General features: G+C 21.1%; 1 protein-coding gene across 25 annotated transcripts; it reads right to left on the minus strand.

The window, feature by feature from the left end:
• Nucleotides 1-1,343: 1,343 nt before the first annotated feature.
• Nucleotides 1,344-25,137, minus strand: LOC135928293 (uncharacterized). Of its 25 annotated transcripts, XM_065464713.1 has the most exons (67): nt 25,050-25,137; nt 24,975-24,995; nt 24,750-24,776; nt 24,664-24,687; nt 24,571-24,603; nt 24,320-24,355; nt 24,131-24,163; nt 24,045-24,074; nt 23,963-23,989; nt 23,830-23,853; nt 23,740-23,772; nt 23,650-23,673; nt 23,568-23,600; nt 23,495-23,515; nt 21,724-21,753; nt 21,587-21,607; nt 21,419-21,451; nt 20,856-20,882; nt 20,772-20,801; nt 20,691-20,720; nt 18,493-18,510; nt 18,082-18,111; nt 18,002-18,025; nt 17,910-17,942; nt 17,766-17,792; nt 17,680-17,712; nt 17,597-17,620; nt 17,504-17,536; nt 17,443-17,462; nt 17,342-17,393; nt 16,316-16,342; nt 16,227-16,247; nt 15,970-16,002; nt 15,062-15,088; nt 14,980-15,009; nt 14,886-14,915; nt 13,924-13,941; nt 12,676-12,696; nt 11,715-11,747; nt 11,627-11,656; nt 11,543-11,569; nt 11,407-11,430; nt 11,317-11,349; nt 11,236-11,259; nt 11,150-11,182; nt 11,081-11,101; nt 9,892-9,921; nt 9,570-9,602; nt 9,330-9,356; nt 9,241-9,273; nt 9,156-9,185; nt 4,953-4,985; nt 4,865-4,894; nt 4,776-4,802; nt 4,626-4,649; nt 4,539-4,571; nt 4,452-4,472; nt 4,375-4,407; nt 4,305-4,325; nt 3,262-3,294; nt 3,119-3,139; nt 2,927-2,959; nt 2,698-2,724; nt 2,623-2,655; nt 2,538-2,574; nt 1,971-2,009; nt 1,344-1,575 (listed from the first exon to the last, which is right to left on the minus strand). In XM_065464713.1, exons 1-65 carry the CDS (start codon nt 25,105-25,107, stop codon nt 2,540-2,542), a joined length of 1,878 nt encoding a protein of 625 aa, XP_065320785.1. In that variant the 5' UTR covers nt 25,108-25,137; the 3' UTR covers nt 1,344-1,575; nt 1,971-2,009; nt 2,538-2,539. The 25 variants fall into 25 exon arrangements, 23 of the variants coding, with proteins under 23 accessions (XP_065320785.1, XP_065320784.1, XP_065320786.1 ...); XM_065464712.1 differs by lacking the exon at nt 1,971-2,009; XM_065464714.1 differs by lacking the exon at nt 1,971-2,009 and having other exon boundaries at nt 2,538-2,587.
• Nucleotides 25,138-27,566: the final 2,429 nt, after the last annotated feature.

The raw sequence follows: 27,566 nt of genomic DNA on the forward strand, positions 1-27,566 counted from the left end.
TAAAGAGAAAAAAAAGAAAATTATTCATAAATTATGATATGTTATTTAGCTTTAAATAATACTATAAAATACATATAAAACAAATGCTAAATTCTTTAAAAAATCCCTGTCATTATTTTATAAAATTAAAAATCATATTTTGTCATTATTTCATAAAATTATAAATCACTTTTTTTTATAACAATATAGTTTATTTAAGTATATAATTAATTGAAAGTAGGATATATGAATACAATAATATATACAAAAATGAAAAAGGGACGTAAGCGTTGTCTATGATAGCTCTTTGGCTAGAAGGCTACCATAGAAACTGATATAATTAGCTTTGTGAATCGCTATGGATAATCGTTGACGAAGAAAAAAACCCTCTCGGGGTTCTTCTGAGAGTTTGCTGATTTGTGATCCTAATTTTTTGAAAAATGCTAAGGCGAGTTTGCCGAAGGTGCCAAGAGTGGTTGATATGATTGGGATGAAGCAATGTTCGTTTATTATTTCTGTGTATTTAGAAATTTTAAGTTGTTCCTTCTGGTCAAGGATGTTGATGGCGTGGTTGGATGGGGCCAAGGGGTCAATACAGGAATAGTCCCATACCAAAAGTTGGCCTCTCCTCCATGGGATTTGAGAGATCCCATCAGGACGTTTACCGTCAGATCTAAAAAGACCCTGTGGTTCTAACGTGGAAGGAATTTGGGCGGATTTCAGAGCATGTTGGATAATTGTATTACATTGCTTTTTTGTTATTATTTCATAAAATTAAACTTTAATTTTTAATAATGTGGCAAAGGTTCATAGAAACAAGGAAAACATCGCGTCCCTTGTAATTATTCTTAAATATTATAGTATTATATTTTAAATAAAAAATTAAATATTTTTATTATGTTAAAAAATTATATTAAAAAAAAAGACATGAGAACTAAATATAAAATTGCTTGGTTTTTTATAAAATAAAGAAAAAATCATTTTGAAGCAGAGTTTGTAACAATAATTAAAACATTTATTTTAGAAGAGAAATAAAAACAAAAATTTTGGTTTTTAAATACATCTCAAATATTATATCTTAAATTATGTTAATTAGTTAATTAATTTCAGAGCTGCTTTGAAAATTATTACCAAAATAACTATAGCCTACTAGTTTACATTTAGCTTTCAAATTGTGAAATATTGAGTTCGATATCATTCTCGTCTACATTTTCATGCAAATATTCAAAATGTTTAGTTCCCTACCTGTAAGTCTTAAATAATACCAGTATTTTCATTCTAACAGATGACATAATATTTAAAATTTTAGTTATCCATTGTCGTTTATCTAAAACTCATAACTCTTGAGGGTATAAACGAGATTTTTATTAATATAAAAGTATAATAACTTCAATCAATTACAAAATAATTATAATTTAAACATAAAAAATATATATAATATAATTAATGCTATGCGAATTTATATTGATTTAATAATAAATGTAAATACATGATTAAGCATCATTAAGCCAAAGTTATTTAATAATATTGAAAAAATAAATCTAAGATAAATTGTAGTAATAATGAATTATTTTTCTTTTCGGGTAACATTGATTCCTTTATAAATAAATGTAATATATCTATAGTATTTAGTATATCATATAAGATTAAGTATATACAAAATTTATTTCTTTCTTGTATAAAAATTAGTTTACCCTTTGAGATTCATATATTTATATATAATCTCAGTAATCTATAAAATATATCATTTATCATCATCTTAATTTTATAAAATTTTTATCCATCAACTTTCCAATCATCTTAATGAAGTACACTATGAGGATACTATGGAAATCTAAACCGTTAAATATCTCAACATTGAATTTTGGGTATAAAAATAAAATAATATTATATTAATTAATTAGAAAATTCATAATACGATATCAAATTTCATAAATTATTGATATATTTTACATTTATTAGATACATTATTGTAATTATTCATATTTTACCGAATATACAAATATTGCGTGGCCATGACTTTAGGTCACCTTTATTATAAGTAATAGTTTTTAAATAAAGTCCAGATTTATATCCTCAAAAGTAATATTTTTGAATGCAGCAATTTTTCAAAAATGAAAAATAATTAAAGTTTTAATTATTAACTATTTTATATAAAAGATAAAACTTCCCTATATTGAGGGTCTGAATTACTTTTTAGATGTTTGCATGTAAACTTTTTGAGTGTTATGTTTTAAATTTATTTTTGATTATTCAAGCATGAATATGGTAATAAATTATATTAGAAAAATGAAATAACAAATAAAAATTATTTTTTTAAAAAAAAACACAAAATTGTTTATTATTTTTTGATTCTTCAGTACAAAAATTAAAATTCAGATCAGATAGGATCTATTTCTAAAATTAAAACTTCAGATCAGATTTATGATTTAGATCTATCAAAAATAATATTCAGATTGAATTTATAACGCAAAATTATAAATTTTTTCTGGTCGGATCTTAGACCGAACTCTAAATTATATTTAATATAACTATATATAAAAATTTTAAATACAAACCATTATGCTTGACAAGAAATGGTAAAGCGTCTAAAAACTTGATTTAAAAACTATATTAATTTGAATATATATAATTTTTTTGTACCTCTAGAGAATGTAATTCTGATCGACTTGTTGACTAAAATATTATTAGAAGAAACATTCTTAATATTTTATATACCTGATCCATGAAATATTTTGTCTCGTCCTTAAAAAATAATAATCGTATTATCTTTAAATACGAGATATAATTTAAGATAATAATTTATTTAATTCATATAATATTATGCAAAATTATTAAGTATTTGTAGCTAATAAATAAAAAATAAGGTTATATTTTATAGAAATTAAAATAATATTCTAATTCAAATTTTAAAAAACTATTTATATTGTTTCTAGTTCGTGATTACCTAAGGTTATTATTAGGGTACCATTTACATCCTCTAAATATCAAATTAAACAATGGAATAAACTCAAATAATATTTTTTCTTTCTGAAAACAAATCAATAATCATATTAGGAAAAAGATTTTAAAGAACGTATACATTATATTATAAAAAAAAAAATTAATTTAATTCATTTGCTAAGATATATTATATTACCTATTCGTTTTTGAAACGTAGCTTAATAAATTTTTAAAGAATTAGCAATTTTTTAAAGATATTATATAAATGAATCTTTTTGCTTTGTACAATTATAGAATTTGTTTAATAATAAATACATACACTTAATAAATATATTCTACTTGAATTAATAATGGATTCTGTTGTACTATTTACTAAAAATATATTTATGAAGCCACTTTACCTTATAAATATGATATATAAAATTAGTCAGTTTCAAAAAAAATAGCGAAAAACAATAAACCAAATAGGAAATAATTGACACTAATTGTAAAATAAATAATGGAAGGAATGATAATTTATCCAAATTATTTTTACCTTTAGTTTATATACGAGATTTATATTAAAATAATAATACTATTTTTGATAATTGGTAAAGACTGTTTTATATTTTGCTGTGTATATTATTATTGCTTTTAATTTAAATTTATTAATTATTTAAAATTTAATTTAATTATACTATTAATAAAACTGAACTAAATCTGGTAGGAAATCCTGAAATTCTTTATTACCCAAATTAATAATTCTAACAATATTTTACAAATGTTTACGATTCTTGCGGTTTATAAAGACATCGCTAATTAAGGCACAAATAAAATATATTAATTCTGTTTATTTAGAATGGAAATATTAAAATATTCCATAAACTATCATTGTTCTAGAATAAAATCATACAAAATTGTTTTATGATTGAAATTGTATTTTTAAATTTTGTAATTTATTTTGCACTTATATTTATTAATAAAAATTTTATAATCTTTTAATTTTAAAACATGAATATTTGATATAAGTAGAATCTAAAGACACAAGTAAGAAAACTAAAATTTTTATATTTTTAAGTAGAATAATTAAAAAGCTATATTAGATGATATCTAATTATCATTGAAGTTTTTATATTTTATAGTAGAAATTAAATTGTAAAAATATTTGTCAATATATTCTAAATTTTTATTATGAGTAGTAGTGTATAAAAGGTTTGAGTCGATTTTTAAAAATGACGAACTCTAAATTAATCTGAAAAATATTATGCAAGCTTTAGGACTAGGCTTATTAATGGCACGTTGATCAATTAGCAAAATCTAGAGGCTTTGGCAATATACAGTTTAACAATATTAATAATTAGATATCTTTAAAAAATCTAACAAATTTATGCACTACATTTTACCTTTAGGTATCGTTTCTTGTTCTAAAATTTTAATTTAAAGCTATACAATTATCAAAAAATTTTTTTTTACCTATAATGAGAATAAGGGTTTTATTTCTCAATCCTAATGTATTTAAAGGTTATCGTGATCATTATTTGCAAATTTACTAATTCCGATATCCAAATTTGCTTAAAATATTTTTAAATATAGTAAATATTAAATCAAATTCATATAAAATTGTGAATATAATATACTTTGAATATAATGGTCAATGTACGTTAAGTAAGCTAAAACAAACATAAACATCATTTATGAGAATTCATATATATAAAACAAAATACTTTGTATAAAACTGGTAACATTTTCTATATATTTAATAAAAATAAATAAATAATGACTGAATACAGTCGTAATATAAAAATAAAAAATAAATTTTATATAAATATATAATTTACGAGATTCTCAAATTCATAACTATATATTTGATAAACCTTCTTTGATGTTTAAAATATCGCCACCTATAAATAAATTATAAATTCAATTTAAGGTAATTTTTATGTTTTTATTAAATAAATAATACCTTCATTTTCACAAGAAAAATTTTGAATCACTTAAATAGTTAATTTTAATTTTTGTATAATGTAATATATATAATAATGATGACTTACTTTTAGCACGCCTGGAAATTATGACATTTGGAGCTGAACAAGTATTTATGATTAAAAATTTTTTTAACTCACCTATAGTTTGGAAATTTTTATGAGATATCGTATATCAATGCAAGAATAAATGTAAAATTAGTATGATTATTTAAGAAATATTTTTAATTCTCTTCTATTGAAAAAAAGTATATAAATTGATCATAAACCTATTTCTTTTAAATTCCCAAAAAAAATTTAATTTTATAGTCAGAATTATAGATTATGTTACTATAAGCCATTAATATATTTATAAAAAATTTACTATTATTATTAAAATATATTAAAAAATAAACTAATTGAATAAACTATTCCCAAATCATTATTAATATAGTATTTTTGACATTTCTATTAAAAATTTTTGAATTTAATTCTATTTCGATTAGCGTAAAATAAATTTATGTTATTTGCTCTTCCAATCTATGACACTTAACAGTTGATCTAGTGTTTAACATATTATAAAGGTTTTTCAATTTCTTAATTTTCAACTTCTATTAAAGAAGCAAATTAATCTTTAACTATTTTTAATATTTCTTTAAACTTTTAGCTATGGCAATGCTCAGATTATTTCTAAACAGCTCTTGTTTAGCAGGCCATTTAAGACTCATAAAATAAGGCTATTTGGATAAGATTCCCACACATTTAATCTAATAAAAGCTATATATATCAATATGTTAAACCAAGTACATTATAAAAAATTTAAAATTATCAATATATCTTCTAACTAGTTACAATATTAACACTGATTAAATTCATTTTTTTACAGTTCTAGTATTATTCTATTTTATATCAAATTTATTTTAATATCTTTGCCAGTCCATGTTTGAAGAACTTCGGTATATTAATGAAAATCATAAAATTCATGATAGATGATTTAATTTATGAAAATGTCTAGATATTATAGGTTAATCAAATAAAAATTGGTATTATACCATCACTATACCAAGATATGGTATTGTAGATACGAATTAAGTATGTTTGAGCATATAAGTTAAAAATATACTTATTTCTATTATAACAAAATTTTGATTCTCTAAAAATATCTAAAACAAAACAGAAATAGCTCAAAGGCTGAATGGCCCTAAAATAAACAGAAATAAGTTTCAAAAGACCAACTTTAACACAATCTAACCATTTTTTTTTAAATTATGATGATTTCTCAAATTTATAATCACAACCGGTCATAAACGATTGCCCACCCTGCATTTTCTTAGACATTTTTCTTAAAAATAACACAATATGAGGTAACAAATTTATTTATAAGTTTACATATTATTGCATAAAATTACAAAAAATAAAAGACATAGCAATTAATTAAGATCAAATTTTGGTCTCATCAATATGACCACCTTTATTCTTAATAATTGCTTCAAAAATTTTTGGTAATCTTTCGATGAGATTTTTAAATATTCAGAAGTGATATTGTTCCATAATCTCTGCAATACTTTCCAAAGGTGCGAATGAGAGGTTAGTGAGCTTTTTCACGCTTGTCGATCAAGGTGATCCCATAAAAGTTTGATTGGATTCAGATCGGACTGGGATGGCCAAGTCATCAACTCGAGAATATCTAGTTGTAGTAGATTTTGTAAATAATCTTTGCATAGCCTGGATGTATGCTTTGGGTATTATCTTGTGAAATAAAATTTATTCCCTATCAAACACTTTCCTGATGAAATCACATGGTCCTCAAAAATTTGCTGGTAACCCTCTTAGTTAAGGATTCCTTTAATTTTAACAATGTCGGCGGTTGCCCCTGCACCAAAGCACCCCCATACCATAACAGACCCTCCCCTGAGTTTGACTGTAGGAATTATGCAGTGATCGCTCATTCGCTCTCCAGCTGAGCGGCGGATATATTGCCTTCTTTTAGAACCGAAGATTTCGAATTTTGACTCATCACTCCATAAGACGTGATACCATTTGGCAGATGTTCGAAATTAATGTTTTCATACCCAGTCTAATCGCTTAAGTTTATTTTTTTGCTCAAGAGTGGTTTTTGACCGCTACCCTACCATAAAGTTCAAAGCTCCTAAGGCGCCTTTTCACAGTTGTGTCACTTATCGGGTTTTACCGAGTCAGATTAATCTCCGCAGCTATCTCTAAGGCGACAAGGCGTCGATTGCGTTTACTGATCTTTGCTATATATCCACCATCACTTAAAGTTGTTTTGTGGGGTCTTCCAGGCCTCTTTGGATTCGATATTGTATTATTGTTGCGTTTAAGTATACAATCGACTGTTCGTCGAGATAGGGTTAATTCTCTGGCAATTCGGCGCTTACTTTTACCATGTGTAAATTAATTATTTTGTATTTAGTTGGAATTTTTCTTTTAATCATTTTGGTCGAATGTTCGCTAAAATATTTATAAAGACTGAAAGTTTCTTTAAACAATGATTTAAAACAAAAAAAAATCTAGGAATTTTTGTTAAAATAATTAAAAATAGGTATTAATAAGCAGATAAGAATGTGATTAATAACTTTCTTCCAAAAAATAATTGGCAACTTAAAATTGTTGCTAAAAAAAAACTAATGAAACCTATTTTACCAAAGTCATTTTTGACATGTTATTTTCAAAGCATGTTTCTGATAAATTTAATTTAAATTCCACACTGTTTTAACCATAACTCTTCTCATTATATGAATATATATTGCATTTTTTTTTATAAAATTCAAACGATATATGGAAAATAAAATTTATCGGAAAATATTTTAATTAAAATATATAGATTATAAATGCTACAAAATTATATATAACATCGTGATATTCGGATTAAAGATTTTTACCTTAAACAAAGGTTTTGTATAACTATAAAACTAAATTACATCAGTCAAGCCAATTTACCGTATAAAAATTAAGGTTTAAACTATCATGTTGACCTAGCGATTTTTCTAAAAATGTAACAAATTAAATTTAAAAAAAAACTAAAGTAAACTAAATGATTACAGTTATTTGATTTTCTCGAGGGACGCCTGTAGATTCCAAAATAGTCGACATAGTAATTATCAAACTATATGAAGCCAACCTAACCTTTTAAATTCCTTTTATAATATATTATATTAATCTTTTTTAAATATTTTAATGTATACAATTATAATATAACATTTTATAAAATATTTTAATGTATACAATTATATATAACATTTTATAAAATATTTATATTATTTGTTTTGATTATAATTAATATAATATAATCTAATAAAATCCAAAGGTATAAAATCATAATATAATATAAAAAACCGATAAATTATTTATGAATATCGGAATAGTTAATATAATATGGAAAAAAAATGAAAAGGCAATTATTATTTTTTTCAAATCGTAGAGGATTTAAAGTAAATTTTTACTTTGTATTTATCATAAAATAAGAGCATGTTATAATAATAAAAATATTTTATAAATTATAGTATATTATAACTATAAACAATGTATATAAATATAGGATTAAAAAAAATTATATATATGAATTTATGATTTGTTCCTATAATATGTTATATATTAGAAATTAACATTATGATTATAAAAAAATTAAATTTTTAATTACCCTTAAATTTTATTTTAAGATATTTATCATCCTCCAATCATTATTTTCAATAATATTTGGTATATAATTGGGGTATAATTCGGCCAATTTGGTTAAACCCTTACAAGCGCGTATAGAATAAATTGGCTATTTTCAATAAATTTTTACTATAATTATGATTATCTTTATCATTAGCGTTCTTCAATCATTTACATGTTAAAAATGATTATAATAAAAGATGTGAAAAATAAAAAAAATGAGATTTGTAAATCTGGTGAACCCGTCAGGCAACATTTTAAAATAATTTAAATTATTATAAAAATTATTTTTGCCCAATATAATGAATATATCACATAAGTTATAAAATATTAAATATAATTATTTTCAAAACTTATATAAAATTTTAAATCACTCATATCTTGAGTTATTTGTATAACACATGCCTTTCACATTACACATATTGGGTGAGATTTATTTCGAATTAAAAAGTTTTTAATGGACTGGAACTGAATTTTTAAAAAGAAATTCGGATGGATCCCAAAAATTTATAAATTTTTTATTGGATATCGTTGGATATGAAAAAATGGGTCAATTGCAAAGCTCAAATTTATAATTTTAGATATAATCATATAAAAATTATTTTACATATATACCATTATGCTTAATAAGATATGGTCTAGAGCCTAAAATATATTTTTTTTAAATTATATTATTTGGTATATTTATAACTTTTAGTACCTTTAGAGGATGTAATATTGATTGACTCGGATACTAAAATATTATTAAATCAAAGAACTTATTCCTGTTATATGTATTATATTATGTACCTTGTCCACGATATCTTCTGACCAGTCCTAAAAAAAATAGTGAATTAGATTTTATATACCAGTTTGAATTATATAAATATAATATAATTGTTTGATGATTTCTTTAATTATAAAATAATCTAAAAATATTATATAGCCAATAAATAAAAATAATGGTATATTATAATATAGAAATGTTAAATTAGTAAATTAAAATAATCTAATTTAAAAAAAATATTTATATTTTCCAGTTGTATATACCTAAAGATATTATAAGGGTGCCATTTACATCTTCTATATATTAAATAAAATAAATATTGGAATTATCTCAAATAAAATTTTCTATTGCTCGAATAGAAATAATTAATTATCTCAGGATAAAAGATTTAAAAATACATAGATTAAATTATAAGAGACATTTAAATTTAGCCTATTTCTAAGATATAATATTACCTACCTATTAGTTTATTAGCTTTAATGATATAAATTTTTAAGGATACATAATCAAAAAATTTTAAAATATATTATATAAATGAATCTAATTGATTTTAGAAAATTTTTTTATTTTAAATTATAATATTACTTGAATTAAACATGACTCCTGTTGTATTAACTATAATATTTTATAAAAATTAAACTACCATAAATTGAATAATGATACAAGTATGAAATTGAATAATATTATGGAGGTTTATACACTAATTATGAATAAAATAATAGAAGAAATGGTAATTTATAGCTATTTATTTTAACTAAGTTTTATGTAAAAAATTGCCAAAATATTTTAATTTTTTTCAAAATATCATTTGAATATTTTCTCCAAATAATTAATTAAACTGCTTTATTTTGTTGTAAATAATATTTTTTATTTTACCTTTCATTTTAATTCACAAGTTAATTTATAAACTATTTTTTGCTAAATAATATTAATTTTAATTAACAGTTATAAAATTATAATGAGAACATAAGTAAAATAAAATATAACCTGAAATCTCTTATTTTCCACAATTATACTAACAATATTTATATAATGCTTTTATCTCTTATGGTTTATAAATACCCGCTACTTATACATCAAGCACAAATAAAATTTATTAACTTAAATTAGAAAGAGAATGTAGAAATTTATACATATCAATCTCCTACAATAACACATTAACTGCATGAATTGAATAGCTATATTTATTTTAACAAGACATCAAAATATTTATAAAATTAAATAAATGTGTTGTTATAAACCTACATAAAATAATTAATATTATAAAAGGTATATATGATAAACCTATAAAAATACCAACTCTTTCTTTTCTATCCTTTCTACTTTAATCTAATTCATTGTTTAATAGTGAATCGTTAAAGAATTATTAATTAATTTAATCCATTATGTGAAATACTATTTTATTCGTAATTAATTTTATGATTGCAATCAAAATTTTTTAAAATTTATTTTGCACTTTATCAATAAAACTATAATATTTACTAGTTGAAACTATTATTATCAAGTTCATTTAAAAATTCTTATGAATATAAATATTTAGTTTATTTTGAATCCTATTATCGTTTATGTATTATTATTTTAAAACATAAATCTATAATGAAAAATATATTTTTATAAAATACTATTATAATGTTAGATAATCTCTTATATAAAAATAATCACTATATAACCTTTTCTTATTTTATAATGGAAATTAAAAAGAAAAAAATATTTGCTAGTCTAAATATTTATATTGAAAATATAAAAAGAAATCCAGCGAATGTATGCACTTTACCTTTAGGTTTAGTTTTTTGCTCTAATATATAAACATTTATACAATAAAATTATCATAATTATTTTATACCTATGCTTAAAGAAAGGTTCTCATTTCTCAATCCTATTATATTCAATTAAAATTGTTTCATGGTGAAACATTATTTGTAAAATTACTAATTCCGATCACCAAATTTGATGCTTAATATATTTATGATTATTATGTGAAATTCTTATAAAATTAAGAAAGTAATATACTTTGAATGTAATGATCAGTGTGATTTAAGTATTCTATAAGAACATAAATATATTTTATAAAAATCCTTAGAAGTAAAATAAATAACTAACTCTGAATATAACTGATAACATTTTCTATAATTAGTAAAGGTAGTATAAAATGATAAAATTAAGTCTTAAAATTAAATTTTTTATTTGTAATGATTATATAATGCATATGATTTTATAAATGATAAATTTGATAAACCTGCTGTAATATTTTTAATAAAACCGTCTATAAATAAATAATACATTTAATTTAAGATAATATTTTAAATTTATAATCCAATACCTTCTTTTTCGCAAGAATAGTATTGGCTCACTTAAATAATTTATTTAAAATATTTTTTACTATGTTGTATAAATTATTGATGATTTACTTTTAGCACGCCCACAAATCATAAGATTTGGATCTGAATAAGTGTTTATAATTTGAAAAATATATATTTAACATAGATATAGATGGTAATTTTATTAAATCGTTGTTGTCAGAATTTATCTATGTAACAAATAAAATATAAAATTAACATGATTATTTTATAAATAAGTTTAAATATTTTAATGAAATTGAAATAGATAAATAAATTAATAATATTTTTCTTCTTAATTCATCCATAAACCTGTAATTCTTATTGTCAGATATATATATATATATTAATCTATTATTAATAAAAGATAAATGATTGAACTATTCCCAAGTCAATAATGATATAAGATTTTTTTTTTCTAGGAGATTGGAACATCTCTTCTTTGTTTAAACCCTTCGAATAGTTATTAAAATTAAATACTACTCTGCCATCGTGCCAAAATCGGTAATGGGTTTACATGTCCATTCTAATATAATTTCTTTTGGTGAGGAAAACTTTTTGAAATGGCATCAAATGATTATTCAAAAGATATAAATTTATGTTTTCTATTTCTTAGCTTCTATTACATATGGAATAGCTTTAGGTATTCTATCTAAAGGAATTTGTATTAAATCTAAATTTTAATATATTGATAATATTTCTTTAATATATATAATAAATTATAATGCAAGGATTTATTTTTCATGTCTTGTTTTTTTTTTGATCTAAAAATCGAGATATTATCTTCCTATAAATCTTATTTTTCATATATCCTTTGAATTTAATAAATAATTCTAGTGTAAAAGAAAAACTATTCATTAAATAAGGACAAATGTGTTGAAATATTTGTATAATGAGATGTTCCCTTATTAGCATATATAACTATTAAACAGCGTTTAATAATGCGTTTATTTTCTAATTTAAATTAAATTACGCATAAAAATATTAGATTACAAAAAAAGAATATGACATAAAATTTGTCTTCTAATGTTACCTTGATTCATTGTCTTCCCAACTATAAAAAAAAAGATACAAAAAAATTTATATATATTCCCTCATTTTAAAATAAAAAAAAAATATAATTTTAGTGTTTTCTAATAAAATGACTTATAACTATAGTTGGTTAATTTCTATATTTTAACAGTTAAATATAAACGGATTCTCTTCAATTGCCTAAAGATTTAGCCGAATAAGCCGACATTTCCAATGTGTATTAATCCTGATTACATGCCATTTGACCAATGATCGATAATCAAATCCCATCAAATTAAATTAAATTTAAGACAATATTAACTTTTTATTTCGTATAAAATAGTAAAATGTATAAATATTTTTTTATCATTGTCTCTATAATTGTTCTATGTGGCAAAGTTTTCTGATTCATACTTATCATTTTTCTGCTGTTATTTAATCGATTTCTGTTTTTCTATGAATCCAGCCAAATCGGTCAATTTATTCATAAAGAAGTAAAATTTTGAATTGTCAATAAAATTCAGTTCTCTTAATGGATAAAATTGACTCACAAACTTGGGCCGACATCTTTTTAATTTATAGAAGTTACTGCTTTCATGCGATTAAATCTAATATGTCTATTTAATCGTAAACATTACACACACTTTAAATATTTATCTTATAGATTTTTCTTGAAGAAAGATTTCTGAATATATAAGTCGGCCCATTTAATTGAGAAATATATTTCAGAAGGGTGCAATAATAGAAATATAATGACTTATATTAGACATCCATAAACTATTTTCTTCATTGAATCTTAAAACAAATTATTTTAAATAATCTTTACATTATGAAAGGAGTTCCATGTAAGAATCATTTTTTTTTTCCATATATATTTGCTAATACATTTTATTCACCGAAAAGACAAGCTTCCTTTTTTTTCAATGATGAATCGACTTAAATAAAAATTTACTATTTGTTTTACAATATTTTTTTATGGTTATATCTAGAAAAAAATTCCATAATTTAGAGTTTCATAACTAGAAAAAGCAGATAACGGTTACACTTTAATAAATTACATAATAAATCGCACAAAATATAAATTTATATTAAGTAAGCCAAAATTATACTGACTATTATCTTTGATAAAACTTTGAATGTTAATATGATTGAATTTATTATTGTTTAATATAAAAATTATGATAAAATATATTAAAGTAAATTCAAGCGCATAAACTATAAATTGTAGAATATTATCTTTTTATAATGAAAGTTGTTAAATTATATTTACCTTTTAACCATTGGATTCCTATGATTATAAAGTTATTAATGAAATAAAACGATTTTGTCTTCAATAAAACGCATTTATAGTAGCAGAAAGAAAATTCGCTATAAATTTATGGTGGGTATTTCTCTCATTTATCAGGAAATAATATTAAAAATTTTAAATAGTACAAAACATCAAGTGAAATCAATAAGAAGCCCAGGTATTATATAATTATTATTTATCGATATGAAAGTATATACGAATTCCAATTTTTATAGTGTTATTGACGTTAAATAGACACTTACAAAAAAATAGTAAAAATTTATAAAATATTTTTTCTAAAAATCTTTTAAATGTGGTAAAAATAACTAGATCTCAAAGAGAAGTGAATTGCATCTTAGATGAGTGACCAAACAAATTAAATAGAATAATTTTTAATGTTTAACTGAATCTTTTATTTAACAAACTTTTTTGAATTATCATAATATATTTTATATTAAATATACATGGTTTAAAAATCTGATAATATCGTTTTTGTATTAAACATTAAAAAAAAGAATATTGTAGAATTAAAATCAAAGGGTCATAAAATTGAAATAGACTTTATTTTAATTTAGAATGAGGTTAACAATAGCTATTCGAGATGAATGATAAATATCTACAATTGCATGAATGGTACATTTTTATTCAAAAAGCCAAGTTATAGAAGTATCAAGATTAGAGTTATTTATGGTCGAATAAGAATATATAAATAATAAATCAACTTTTAAATTTGCAAAAATAAAATAAAATCATCCAAAAAGCAATATTGATGTCAACATAAAATATCAAAGAATAATTAACGAATACATTTTTGATATATAACTGTAAACTCAGAAAGTTACATAAATTTTAAAATATCTATAAATAGCAATTTTATTTGCTTCTTTTATTTAATTTATCCAGTTGTAAATTTTAAATATGAGGATGTTATAAATTTGAAATACCATTATGCTGTATAAAGTAGGAAGGGCTATCTGTTAATAATAGTTTTATTTTATGAATCATAAAATTAATTGGATATTTATGAGAATAAAATACTTCTGGATAAGATTTCCATTTCATGGGTTACTATAATATTATTAAATGGATTAGGATTTATTTTTTAAATTATCTTATATACCATGCTTTCGGAATATTTCTGTTCTTCCTAATATAAGAAAAATATAATTAATTTTATATACATATTGAGCTTGTGATTAAAGTAGGATATGTAACTAATATATTTAGACTAATAATTCACTCATGAGCCTATATTCTTTTTATAACTCACCTAAAAAAGCGTTAAAATCGACAAAACCTTGAGTATATAGGTTAAAATCTATCTTATATTCTATTTCTTTTAGATATTTATTTACTATCTAAACTTATTTAGTTGAGTCAAATATTGTTATAAATTAAATTGTATATAAATTTTATTGTATATTTTTATATAGTCGTATTGTAATTGATTAAATATATCTTAACTTAAGAGTTGTAAGGTAGAAATTAAAATTATACAATTGGTTAGGTCCCATTTTTATGTAATTTTTAACTTAACTTATTATTTTTTTCACAAACTTCTATTTTAAAAAGGATATTAAAAATAACATGTATATTAATAAAATAATAAAAATAACATTTGAAAGATAAGAAATTTTGTAAAAAGTATCAGTTGCAAAGTAATTTTTTTTTAAAAAATAATCAAATATTTGCTTTCTAGGTAAGAGAAACATATTTATTTTTTTTAAAATAATGTTTAAAATAGGTTTTGAAAGTTATTAAAAAAATATTTTATTTCATATCGTGCAAGGATTTTATATTGTATTTATTACTCTGTCACATTAATTATAATAAATGATTTAAAATTTATTTTAAAAATATTGTAAAATATTATTTTTTATACACTAATAAATTTATGATTTTTTGTAATTTCCATTTATTTGTAATGTTTTTGGGTAGTAATAAATTTAAAAAATTCAGGATGTTGTTACCCTCTAACATACCAATCACAAATTATTATAATATTTATATTAATCAAATTTCGATTACCTAAATATATTGTCAGAGTGCCATTTATTTTTTCTATATACAGTAAATTTTATATATAATAGTGATAAATAAATATATCTTAATGTATAATGTAATATTCATAGATTATTAATTTTAAATTCTAATATTCTAAAAACAAAAAATAATTCGTTTTGAGTTTTAAGAAAAATTTTAATTGAAAATTAAATTAAAGAAATATAAATTTGTGTAATATATATAAAGAAAGAAACAAAAAAAGAAAGAATTGAAAGATATACTTAGCCATGTAATTGCCGTTACTTTATAAAAAATGTATAATTTTATTGAAGATATTGTGTAAATAATATATATTTAATCATGAATCTACTTTTCTTTGCTAAAGCAGGAGTTGAATCTATTGATTTAAAAAAATATATTTAAACAAAATACTATAATGAAGATTTAATTTTCAGATTTTCATGCTTTTTAGAATTTCTGATCCTATTTAACAATTTAAATAATTTCAGGTTTAGTTTTCGAAATTAATGGGTTAAGGATTTAATAGTAGGTAGGGTAAAATATTTTATCAACATATATTTTTTATTTTTGTATAAAATTTATATACTATATACATAGGCTGTAGTCTGTCTTTCCTTGTTAACTTAAACTATTATATTTTAGGATACTAATATAGCTCATTAATTTTTCATTTTATCATTTACATATGCAAGTATTAATCTTTCAACTTGCATTTATTTATTTCTCAGTATTTTTGGCCAATATATTTAATTTAATAGACTGCTTAGATCGTTAATCCAGATCTGAATCTTTCTATAAGGACTATCTTAGATTTTATAATAGAATTTTTCTAGCCATTCTTTTTAAGTTCTCTATTTTTGAAGATAGTTCATCTTGTCTAGTGCTAATAAAGAAACTTGTAGATATCGTCTTTATAACTTGCATCTAGATATTTTATTTTTTAGGTGATTTGGAGAGAAGATTTGGAAAATTAACACTATATTCTTGATATAATCGTTTATCACAATAATATAAAGAATCCTGAAAAGGTTCATAACAAAATGAAAATTCAGAATTGGTATTCTATACATTCTGTAATGCATTTTTAGTTAAATCAGATTTTTCAAATTACGATTAAATCTTAAATTAATTTTAAATATAAAGTGCCTTAATTCTTATAGATTTAATATATTGTATTGACATCTGCCTCCTGAAACCAATTTTTAATAAAATAATAAATATTTACATATAATTAATAGTATATATTAATATACGAACCATAATAAAATATTGTGATTAATTAAAGAATGAAGATATTTTAAAAATTTTGTTAAAATAAAATATATCATAAAACTAGTTAGAATAAATATATAAGAATATTTTCTTAATATGTAACCTCTCCATTTATTATAATTGGTAGGAGGTTTATACAGTGTAATAGCTAATGCCTATAAAAATAAAACAAATTATTTCATCAATAAAAAGACTACATTTTACTTTAGGTCTCTTTTCTTGTTCTAAATAAATATTTGTGATTTATTTCTTTTAGTTATGTTACCTATATTAAGAGTAAGGATTTTATTTTCCAGAACTAATATATTCAATATAAATTATTATATATAAATAATATTTTCTAAATATATAAACTTACATATTCCCATTCCAAAATTTGTAGCTTGTATATTTTTAACATAACAAATAGTGAGTGAAATGATATGTTTTATAATAATATACCTATGATAGTAAGGTCCCGAAGATGAAAGTGCTCTATAAGAAATATGAATAAGTTAGTAATAAATTTATATGAATAAGGTTCTCACCATTTTTCTCATTTTCTTTTAACTGGACTATATATCATTATAAAAACACGGCATAAATAAATTAACAATGGTAACATGTAACATTAATAAATTTTTAAAATTAGATAATGATTTTCATAATTTAAAACTTGATAAGTTAATAACCTTTTCTTGTTTTTACAATATCATCATCTATAACTGAATAAATATATCAATTGTATATTTTAAAATTTTTAAAAATATTTCTTAAAATATACCTCTATATTCACATGTTAAGTTATCTGAAATAATTATTAAATAAATATTTTTATTAAAATCAGTATAATGTGAAACTTACTTTCTGTACAAACAGTCATATTTGAAACATCTAGTATTATGACAATATTTAATATATCAATGTTAATATTTTCCATAAAATTTAAATATTATATTGATGAGTTTAAATAAATTTTAAAACAATCCCAAGACTCTAAATCATTTTTTGTTTCCTTTTCTATCTATTTTCTAATATAATTTATCAAATAATTTATTGCTTTTTAAAATTTTATTTTGAACGTGCAATTAATTCTTTATTTGAATAAAAAAAATGTGTTGTTAAATAACTAAGCTAAGTCTTAAAGATTAAATTCAATTGAAACCTATCAAAACTTTATCAAAAATTAGTAAATAAGTTTTATTTTAAAAATGAAATAGGCCATAAAGTTTTGGTTTTAAATGCATAAATAAAAGAATATTATGTTAGGGGTACCTTTCATTATATCAACATCTATTAAGAATAAGATAAAATAAGTAATAATTTTTATAATTTAATGAGAAAATTAAATTATATTTTCAGTTTTTTGTTTGTATAATTAAAATAATAAAGACTCTGAAATAAGTTTTCGTAATATGCACATTCTTTATCTGAATTAGTGATCTGCAACAGGCCTAATTTTTCAAACCCGGCCCTGCCCGAATTTTTTTAAAAAGTTTTGCCAACCTGACCCGAACCCGAAGTTTTTAAAGAAAATTTACCGGCCCGGCCCGAACTTATTTAAATATTTAAATTTTATAATTATTCAAAATAAAAGACATATGTTATATGGGGTCTAGTTCTATAAATAAAATCAAATATTTATCTTTCATAAACGGGCCGGGCCTTCTTTTGCAGATCTCTAATCTGAATTAAATATATAGACATTTTCTGAGATAATTGTTAATTGTACAGATCGAACTATAGGGAAGAAATGTTTTAATCAACTAAAAATTATCAGAATATATAAATCACTTATCTACCTCAAAATTAAATTGGGAAATAAAACAATTTAAATAAATTTAGCATCCAATAAATTATTTTTTCAAATATTGATAATTTTCCATTATATTTATTAAAACTTTTTACGTTGATTTATTTTTGCAAAATTTTGAGTCATGGTAAAACGTTAATATATTTCAGATCGCTTAAAATTCGAGAAACCCTTATAAAACTGTAGGGTAGTTAAATCTTAAGAAACTAAGTTTATTTGAAGATTGGTATTTGAAATATCCCTTTTTGTAAGAACCCTTCTTTTTCAGAGGATAAATTATTTGTCTTCTAGAGAAATTAGCAAATATAGATCTCTATTTAGGATCATACAATCTAAGATTTTACAATTTTCAAGAAGAATATTACCTTAATATTATTTGTGATAAAGATAAAAAACAGAAACTCTAAGTTATGATAAATATCTAAATTAATAAATACTTGACATCCTTAATTATTTGATTGTATTAATAAAAAATTTAAAAAAAAAACCGAATATTTAAATCGTTGAGGGAAGAGAAAACAAATTCAAAATAATGCCCAGATATTAGATTTTGTGGCTAAATCATGTAAAAAATTTTATGTTTATTTTAGATGTCTGCAAAACGCGACGTCTGAGTTGGGCCTCTAAATTAAAATTATATTTTATTTTGGGTTTGAGTGGGGTCTATATGTGTTTTATTGGGGTGGGGTGGGTTTTTAAATATTTTTGTTAATGCAAGAATTTAAGTTATATCAATAAATAATGGTTTAACTGATTATTATTTTGCAATGTTTACTTAAGATTATCTTTTACAATATGATATTAATACATCAAGTTTTTGAACGTTTTGATTTTTTATAAATATTTTTTTAAATTGCTAAATTGATTAATTATAAAAATAAAGATACCATATATAAATGAATATTAAAAAATATATTTTTGGATAAATATATTTTATATTTCAATTTTTACGTCAGATTGAGTCATATTTAGTCTGGTTAGGTTGGTAAAAGGTCTAGGAAAGATGGGAAAAATGTAAACGTGAAAAGTACATTTTAATGTTTTTGTAATAGCTTTAACCTGGTAAAAAATTTATTTTTAGGAATTTTTATTTGGGAAGGATTCAAATCAAAACAATCTTTTTAAATCTGCCAATGATTAATAAAAATCCATAACTAAAAAAACTCATTACAGGAATATGGCTTAGCATCTAGTAGTAAACTAGCGAATTAAGCAGCTCAAAATAGTATTAGTTTCTCCAAAAAATATCTTTATGTAGCCAGGCTAGATTTCATCTAATCTCTCCAGAATAATTTACATGCAATTTCTTAGGCAAATACAAAAAAAACTAAACATAATTAGGAATTTAATGAAATAAATATGTTGCTTCTTAACAAACAATAATTGTAAAGACTTGCATAGATGCATCAAGTTGGATAGAGATTTTATCAAACTCTATTATTTGGATATTTCTTTTAAAATTATTTCCGATCAAATCGGAGAATTTGAATTAGATGGGACTTGTATCAATGGGGAAAAAATTTGTATCTTATCGGTCGGCTAGAAATTTAAAATTTTTCTCTGATCGGGTATAAATTATTTCAAATTTTTGATACAAATTTATATAAATTATTATAAATTTTTGATATAAGTTTATATATATTATTAATATGTAATATACCATAATGTTTGATAAGATATGGTCTAGAGTCTAAAATATTTTTTATATCATATTATTTGATATATTTTTATATTTATGTACCATAGGATGTAATATTGATCAACTCGGAGACTAAAATATTATTGAATTAAAAAACAAATTCCTATTATAAATTATTATAAATACCTGGTCCACGAAATCTTTTGACTAGTCCTGAAAATAAATATATTGTATTATTTTTCAGAAAGGATCCGAACCATTATGTATAAGGAATTCAGTTAAGTTACTATTCAAAGGCAAATATTTATAAAGGTTCTGGTCCTATGGATTATAAATTTTAAAAATTACCAATATAAAATTAATAAAATCTTCATAGGGAAATGTAAAGTGTAATATATATTAATATTATGGTCTAACCTATAATTTATTGTATAATATCTATATATATATCAAAACGATTTTTAAACGGTTCCAAAAAATTATAAAGATTTTGTTCACTCATTTTAGAGATTTGGCAAGGTTCGTTACTGTATTAGGATTTGATTTACTCCTAGTCCTTCTTTTATATTATTTATAAATTATGAAATATAATTCAATTGTTTGATGATTGTTTTAATTCTCAAAAAATAGTTTAAATTATTAAATATTTGATATCCATAAATAAAAATATTATTTATGATAAAAATAATGTTATATTATTAAATTATAATAATCTGAATTTAAAATATTTTTTATATTGTCGTGATTACCTAAAGATATTATAAGGGTACCATTTACATCTTCTAAATGAGGAGTTAAATAAAATATGTAATACACTCAAAAAAAATATTTTTAATGCTTGAATAGAAATAATTAAGTTTTTAAAATATATAGATAATAAGATAAGAATAAATAAATAAATTTCTATGACAAAATACCTATTAGTTTTACCGACGTAGCTTTATTTAAAATTATTAATAATCCAAAATTATTTTTTTTAAACATATTATATAAATGCTTGATATTTTTGATTGATTTATTTTATAAAATTTTTGCTTAATTAAAATTAATTTACTTGAATTAAGCATGGATCCTATTGTATTTACTATTTTAATATATAAAATAAATCCAATTATAGCATTAAATTATAAATTTTAAAATAATGCATATCTAAAAAATGTGAATGAAAAATATTAATATAAATAATGGATAATTAACATTAAACTGTACAAGTAATATTAGTAAAACTTATCACAATTATTCTAACTTTAAAATTGTAATAAAATTTATATAATTCTTAATAATTAGGTTAAAATTTACTATTCATATATTAATTAAAACTATTTTATTTTTTTTAATGTATGATTTTCCTTATTCTTTCTGTCTAAAAAATTAATTAATTCAGAAATTGTATATTTTGTTAAATATAATTAATGTTATTATTAATAGTTTTCTAAATTATAATCTGGACACAAGGTGAAATAGAACCTAATATTTATAAGTTAATCCCTCAAAAAAAGAATAGTTTCAGATTAGAAAATTTTAAATGCTGCTTAATCCAAAGAATCTTGTTCGGTAGAAATTAGGGTAAACATTCATTTAGATTATTATTAACTAGTATTTTCCTGACTTCCTTTTAACACTGTTCCTTCTTTTTATTTAACTATACTTCTTAATCAAAATCCTGGTTTAATAGTTAATCCTCGGATTATTAATTATTTGAACTCTAATGTATAATGTTATTTTATTTTTTAACAATACCTTACAAAAATACTTTATGATACTAAATGTAATTATTTACATTTCATGATCTAATTTTACACTTTTATTTTAATAAATACAATAAAAATTGTTATTTAAAATTACAGTATTCTTTTAAATATTTTTATTTTAAACATTAATCTTAAATAAAAATAGTCATATAAGAATATAGCTATAAAGGATAAAAACTTTATATTTTTAAGTAAAATATCCTCTTATAAAGCTATATTAGATTCAAATCACGGAAATAAAACCACAAGAAAAAAAAATACACAGAATGCCCCCCAAAAAACACCCCTTAGAACAAAACGCTTAATATATATTCATTATTATGATACTTGCTGAACATTTATATTTTTTAACAAATTATTAATTTTCAAATGTCTAAATACCAGGAAGCGCTTTCAATTCTAATGAACAATTTTAATTTTGTTGATCAAATATACATTTAACCCTTAATGATAAATAATAAGATGATACATCTTAATAGCTGTCAATGATTTCAATGATTGTGGCATTCGCTTATAAAATTATATTAATAAAATATAAGTATATACAAAAACAATCCTGCAACTATTCCATTCTTCTTTATAAATTAAAATTAGCAAAAAAAGAAATATAAATCCAAATTTGTAAAATATAAATGAAAGAAAATTCCAAATAACATTAAAAAAGTAGAAGTCAAAACCACTTTCAAGCTCAATCCCCTCTTACTTTACTTAAATTCTATATATTATTATTATAACGCATCCCTAATAATTCTCAACCACTCTTCGATTTGAAAAAGATCCCTTAAAAGAAATCCTGTGTTATATGAAAGAACTTCAAAAAGTGTTATTTGTAAATGTCAAATTTGATAAAAAAATATCGGGAATTTTATTTTCCATGGGATTTTTTTCCATAGGGTTTTTTTTCCAATGGGTATTTTTCCCTATTATCATAAGATTAATATAAGAATAATCAATGAATAGCCATGGCCTCTTTATATAGTAATATATGTTAAATAGCAAAAATATTTTATAATATTCTAAATGTTTAATTATATTTTTTAATAAAACTCGACCTAATAATTGTTTACATTTTACCTTTAGGTTTGAATTCTTGCTCTAACATATGAATATTTATATTATAAATTAAATTTTATTAATTTTTTTTAACCTAGATTAAAAGTAAGGTTTTCATTTCCTATTCCTAAGATATTCAATTATGTTATATTAATTATTATTATTTATAAATTTACTAATTCCGATCAGCAAATTTGAGACTTAAAATATTTTTAAATATGTTAAATATTAAGGGAGATTCTTATAAAATTGTCAAAGTAACATACTTTGAATGTAATGGTCAATGTAAGTTAAGTAAGCTAAAGAATATAAACATTTTTTATATGAATTTTCTTGTACATGAAAAAAAATCTTACTTTGTATATAACTGAATATATCGGCTATAAATTTAAATAGAAATAATTATTGACTGATACATATTTAAATCTTAAAATTAAATAATTTATAATTATTATATTATAAATTCTCAGATTGAAACTATTTGATAACCTGCTAGTACATATATAATACCATTGCCTATAGTAATAATTTGAATTTAAAGTAATATTTGAATTTTTAATTTAATAAATACCTTCGATTTCACAAGAGAAGTTTATTAGCACTTAAATAATTAATTTTATTTTATATATTATATAATATATATTAATGTTGACTTACTCTTATCGCACCTGCAAATGATGACATTTGGATCTGAACATTGTTTATGATTTAATAATTATTAGAGCTATAGATGATATATTTTAAGAAAATAACCCTTTGTTAAAATATTTTACGATGTAACAAAGAAAATTTAAAATTAACATGATGTAAATATTAAGTGAAATTATTTATGAGATAGTAATATACTTGTGATTATATGTTCCTTCGAAGAATAGAGGTTTTCTATATGAAATGAGAATTTTTTAAAATCATAATTTATATGAATAAAATTCTCAACAAGAATATCATTCCCTATAATCTGAACTATATGTTATTATAAAGATATACAATATATATTGATTGATAAGGGTAGCATTGGTAATATTTAATGTTTTAAATAAGTGAATTTTAAAAATTAGGTAATGATTTTACAATTCATAACTCGAAAAATTGATAACCTTCTCTAGTTCTCACAATATCATCATCTATAACTAAATAAAGGTATCAGTTTTAAAATGCCAAATTATAAAAATTTTTTTTATAAAATATACTTCTATATTCGCATGTGTAGTTAACTGACATAATTATTAAATAAATATTATTTTAATCAACTTATTATAAAGTGAAGGAGACTTACATACAGCACAAATAGTCATATTTGAAACTTAATAACGTAAAAAATATTAAATATACTAATATTAATTTTACTATAAAATTTAAAAAATATACTGATTAGAATATCATTAAACTAATTTTAAAAATAAGGAATACAAATTTTTAATTAAATATTAGCATTAAAAAATGCTGTACATTATAATCAATTGTACTTTAACAAATTTTAAAAATAAAAAACACTATTTACCCTCATTATTGGCTTCAAGTCCTTAATAAATTAAAATATATTATAGATAATAAAACAATGGTTAAATATAATTACTTTTAATGCAAACAGAAATTAAATAGATAGCAGATAGAAGAGACAAAAATTTATACATCCACTTAAAATTTATAAAAAAAATTAATATGAAGATTTTAACAATAATTTAATTTTTTTAAAGTTGGTTTATTTATAAACAAATTTCTATAACTTCAATGAAAATAAATAAATATGCTTTTTTCAATAAAAAAAAAAATAAGAAGGATCATATTTTTATAAATTTTTAAAATTTAAATATCTAAATGATTTAAAGGTTAACTACGAAATATTTTTTTAGAGATTGAAATTCCTATAATAAATCCTTGAAAACTATTTTTTAACATTTCTAAAAATGTAATTTAAGATAAGGTCTTAAAAACAACAATATAAATATACTTTAATCTAAAATATATAATGTATTAAATATATTTTTTATTCAAAATATCTCTAATGGGTACAGCTATGATTCTTTCAGGGCTTTAAACCATCTTCTAAAAAAATGATTATTTGTTTGGGGTATGATTCATAAAAATATTTCTGAACCAAGTCCCTGGATTAAGAATTTGTGGTCCAGTAAAGAATTATAAAATTTAGTAAAAGTGGCAGAAGCATCAGTTTTTATTAAACTTTATTTTTACTATATTTGGCTTTACCATAAAAATAATTTATTATTATAATTGGAATATAAGCGAAAAGTAAGATATCATTCTCGAGATGTATAAATTAAAATATTGATTTTTTATATTGCAACTTGCATTTACTAAATTTTACATTATGATTACGTTCCTTTCTTTGGTCTTACATTTATAAATATTCTCAAAATAATATTATTACATTATTAATTATCTAATATTATTACATTATTAATTATCTAATAAAAAATGTTATTAAATTTGTTGTCAAAATTTTTACATATAATGGAGTACTAATATAATAAAAGGATTCCACGCAAAATAAATTTAGCCAAAAAATGTTTATATATTGAAAATATAAAAAAATTGTGTTTTATATTTTAAAAAATTTACATATTTTTTTATATTTTAATTTACAAATAGTTTTATAGTTGTAATAATAATATTCTACTTTATATTTTAATGGCCTTTTGTTTATAATTTATTTACTGTTTATTGTTTTGAGGTTGTAAAGCAAATATAGAAATTATCTTTAAATGTAAAAGTAATATTATTTTCATATTAAAATAATAAAAAATATTTTTTTATACCCAATTTACTTTTACCGAAAGATATATATTTCTAAATTGTGAAAAGGATTATTAATTTAACACCACTTAAATAATTATCTTTAGTTCTTGTCTAATTCGATCCTTAAAATCTATACAATAATGTTAATTTTTAAAATAATATTTTAAAAAAAAGTTACCGAACCCTGAAACCTATAGTTTTAAAAAAAAATCGGGTTTGGGCTCAATAAAATATTGAGAGAAGAAGGGTTTTGGTTATCGTTAAGATTTGGTTTTTTTTATGAATTTTAATTTTTATATAGAAAATAATAATATAGAAATCATCAATTAAAATAAATGTTTTGACCTTGGCCAAAAAAATCAGGCTCTACAGTTATTTATTTAAAATTTTCAGTGCTCCCTGTAATTTAATAATTTAATATATAAAATTAAATTAATTGTTAAAGTATTGTAAATTGAAATAAATGGTAAAAAATTTAAACAACTAGAACAAAGGCTTATAAATTTTAAAAAATCTCTAAAATAATTTCATTTTAAATTTATTTATTAACATAATTTAAAGTTAATTTTTTGTTGTAGAATATTTATGAATACTTTGAAATAGTTTTGAATAACTAAGAATTAACATGTAAATTGTATTTTAATGAGTTTTGAAATTCTAAATCTCATAAAAATGCCAGCATCCAAAAAACTCTAGAGCCTAGTCACTTATGCCCAAGCTACAACAGTCTGATGGTATTTAGCTTAATACATCGGACTTCTGATATTCCAATAGTTTGGGATAAACTTGACATAAATTGTAAAATGCTTGTTGCATAAAATATAACGAAGCTTGAGATTTTCATTTTTGATATGTCGTGAAATAAATATATAAATCTGATGTTGACTAGCACAATGTTTCAAAAGTCGTACAATCAACAGCAGCGCAGTGTCCGAAAATTTTGGCGGTACATGCGAAAAATAAATTCGATGTCCCTTTAAACCCCAACTATTTACCTAAGCCTATTTAATTATTTTTACTCATTCTGACAAAAATTTGAAATCATATAATATGGTAAATTGTTATAATTTTGATCTATGAGTTATCAATATTATAAAAAATAAAATAGGGCATATGCTATGTATATAGCACAAATTTTTTACACCATACTTAAATTTTTTTTTTAAATAATTTGTTCGGTCCGATACGATCCTCAAACAATTTTTTTATTTATTTATCCCGAAAAGCCCTACTAATTAAAATATATTTTTTTTACCGGTATTTCCCGAATTTATTCAAATATACAAAAATTTGATATATTTAAAATACTATTCTATAAATAAAAAAATAATGGCTT

This window comes from Gordionus sp. m RMFG-2023, chromosome 4, assembly GCF_954871325.1.
Source record: "Gordionus sp. m RMFG-2023 chromosome 4, tfGorSpeb1-WG-v2, whole genome shotgun sequence".
Classification (NCBI taxonomy): Eukaryota; Metazoa; Nematomorpha; class Gordioida; order Chordodea; family Parachordodidae; genus Gordionus; species Gordionus sp. m RMFG-2023.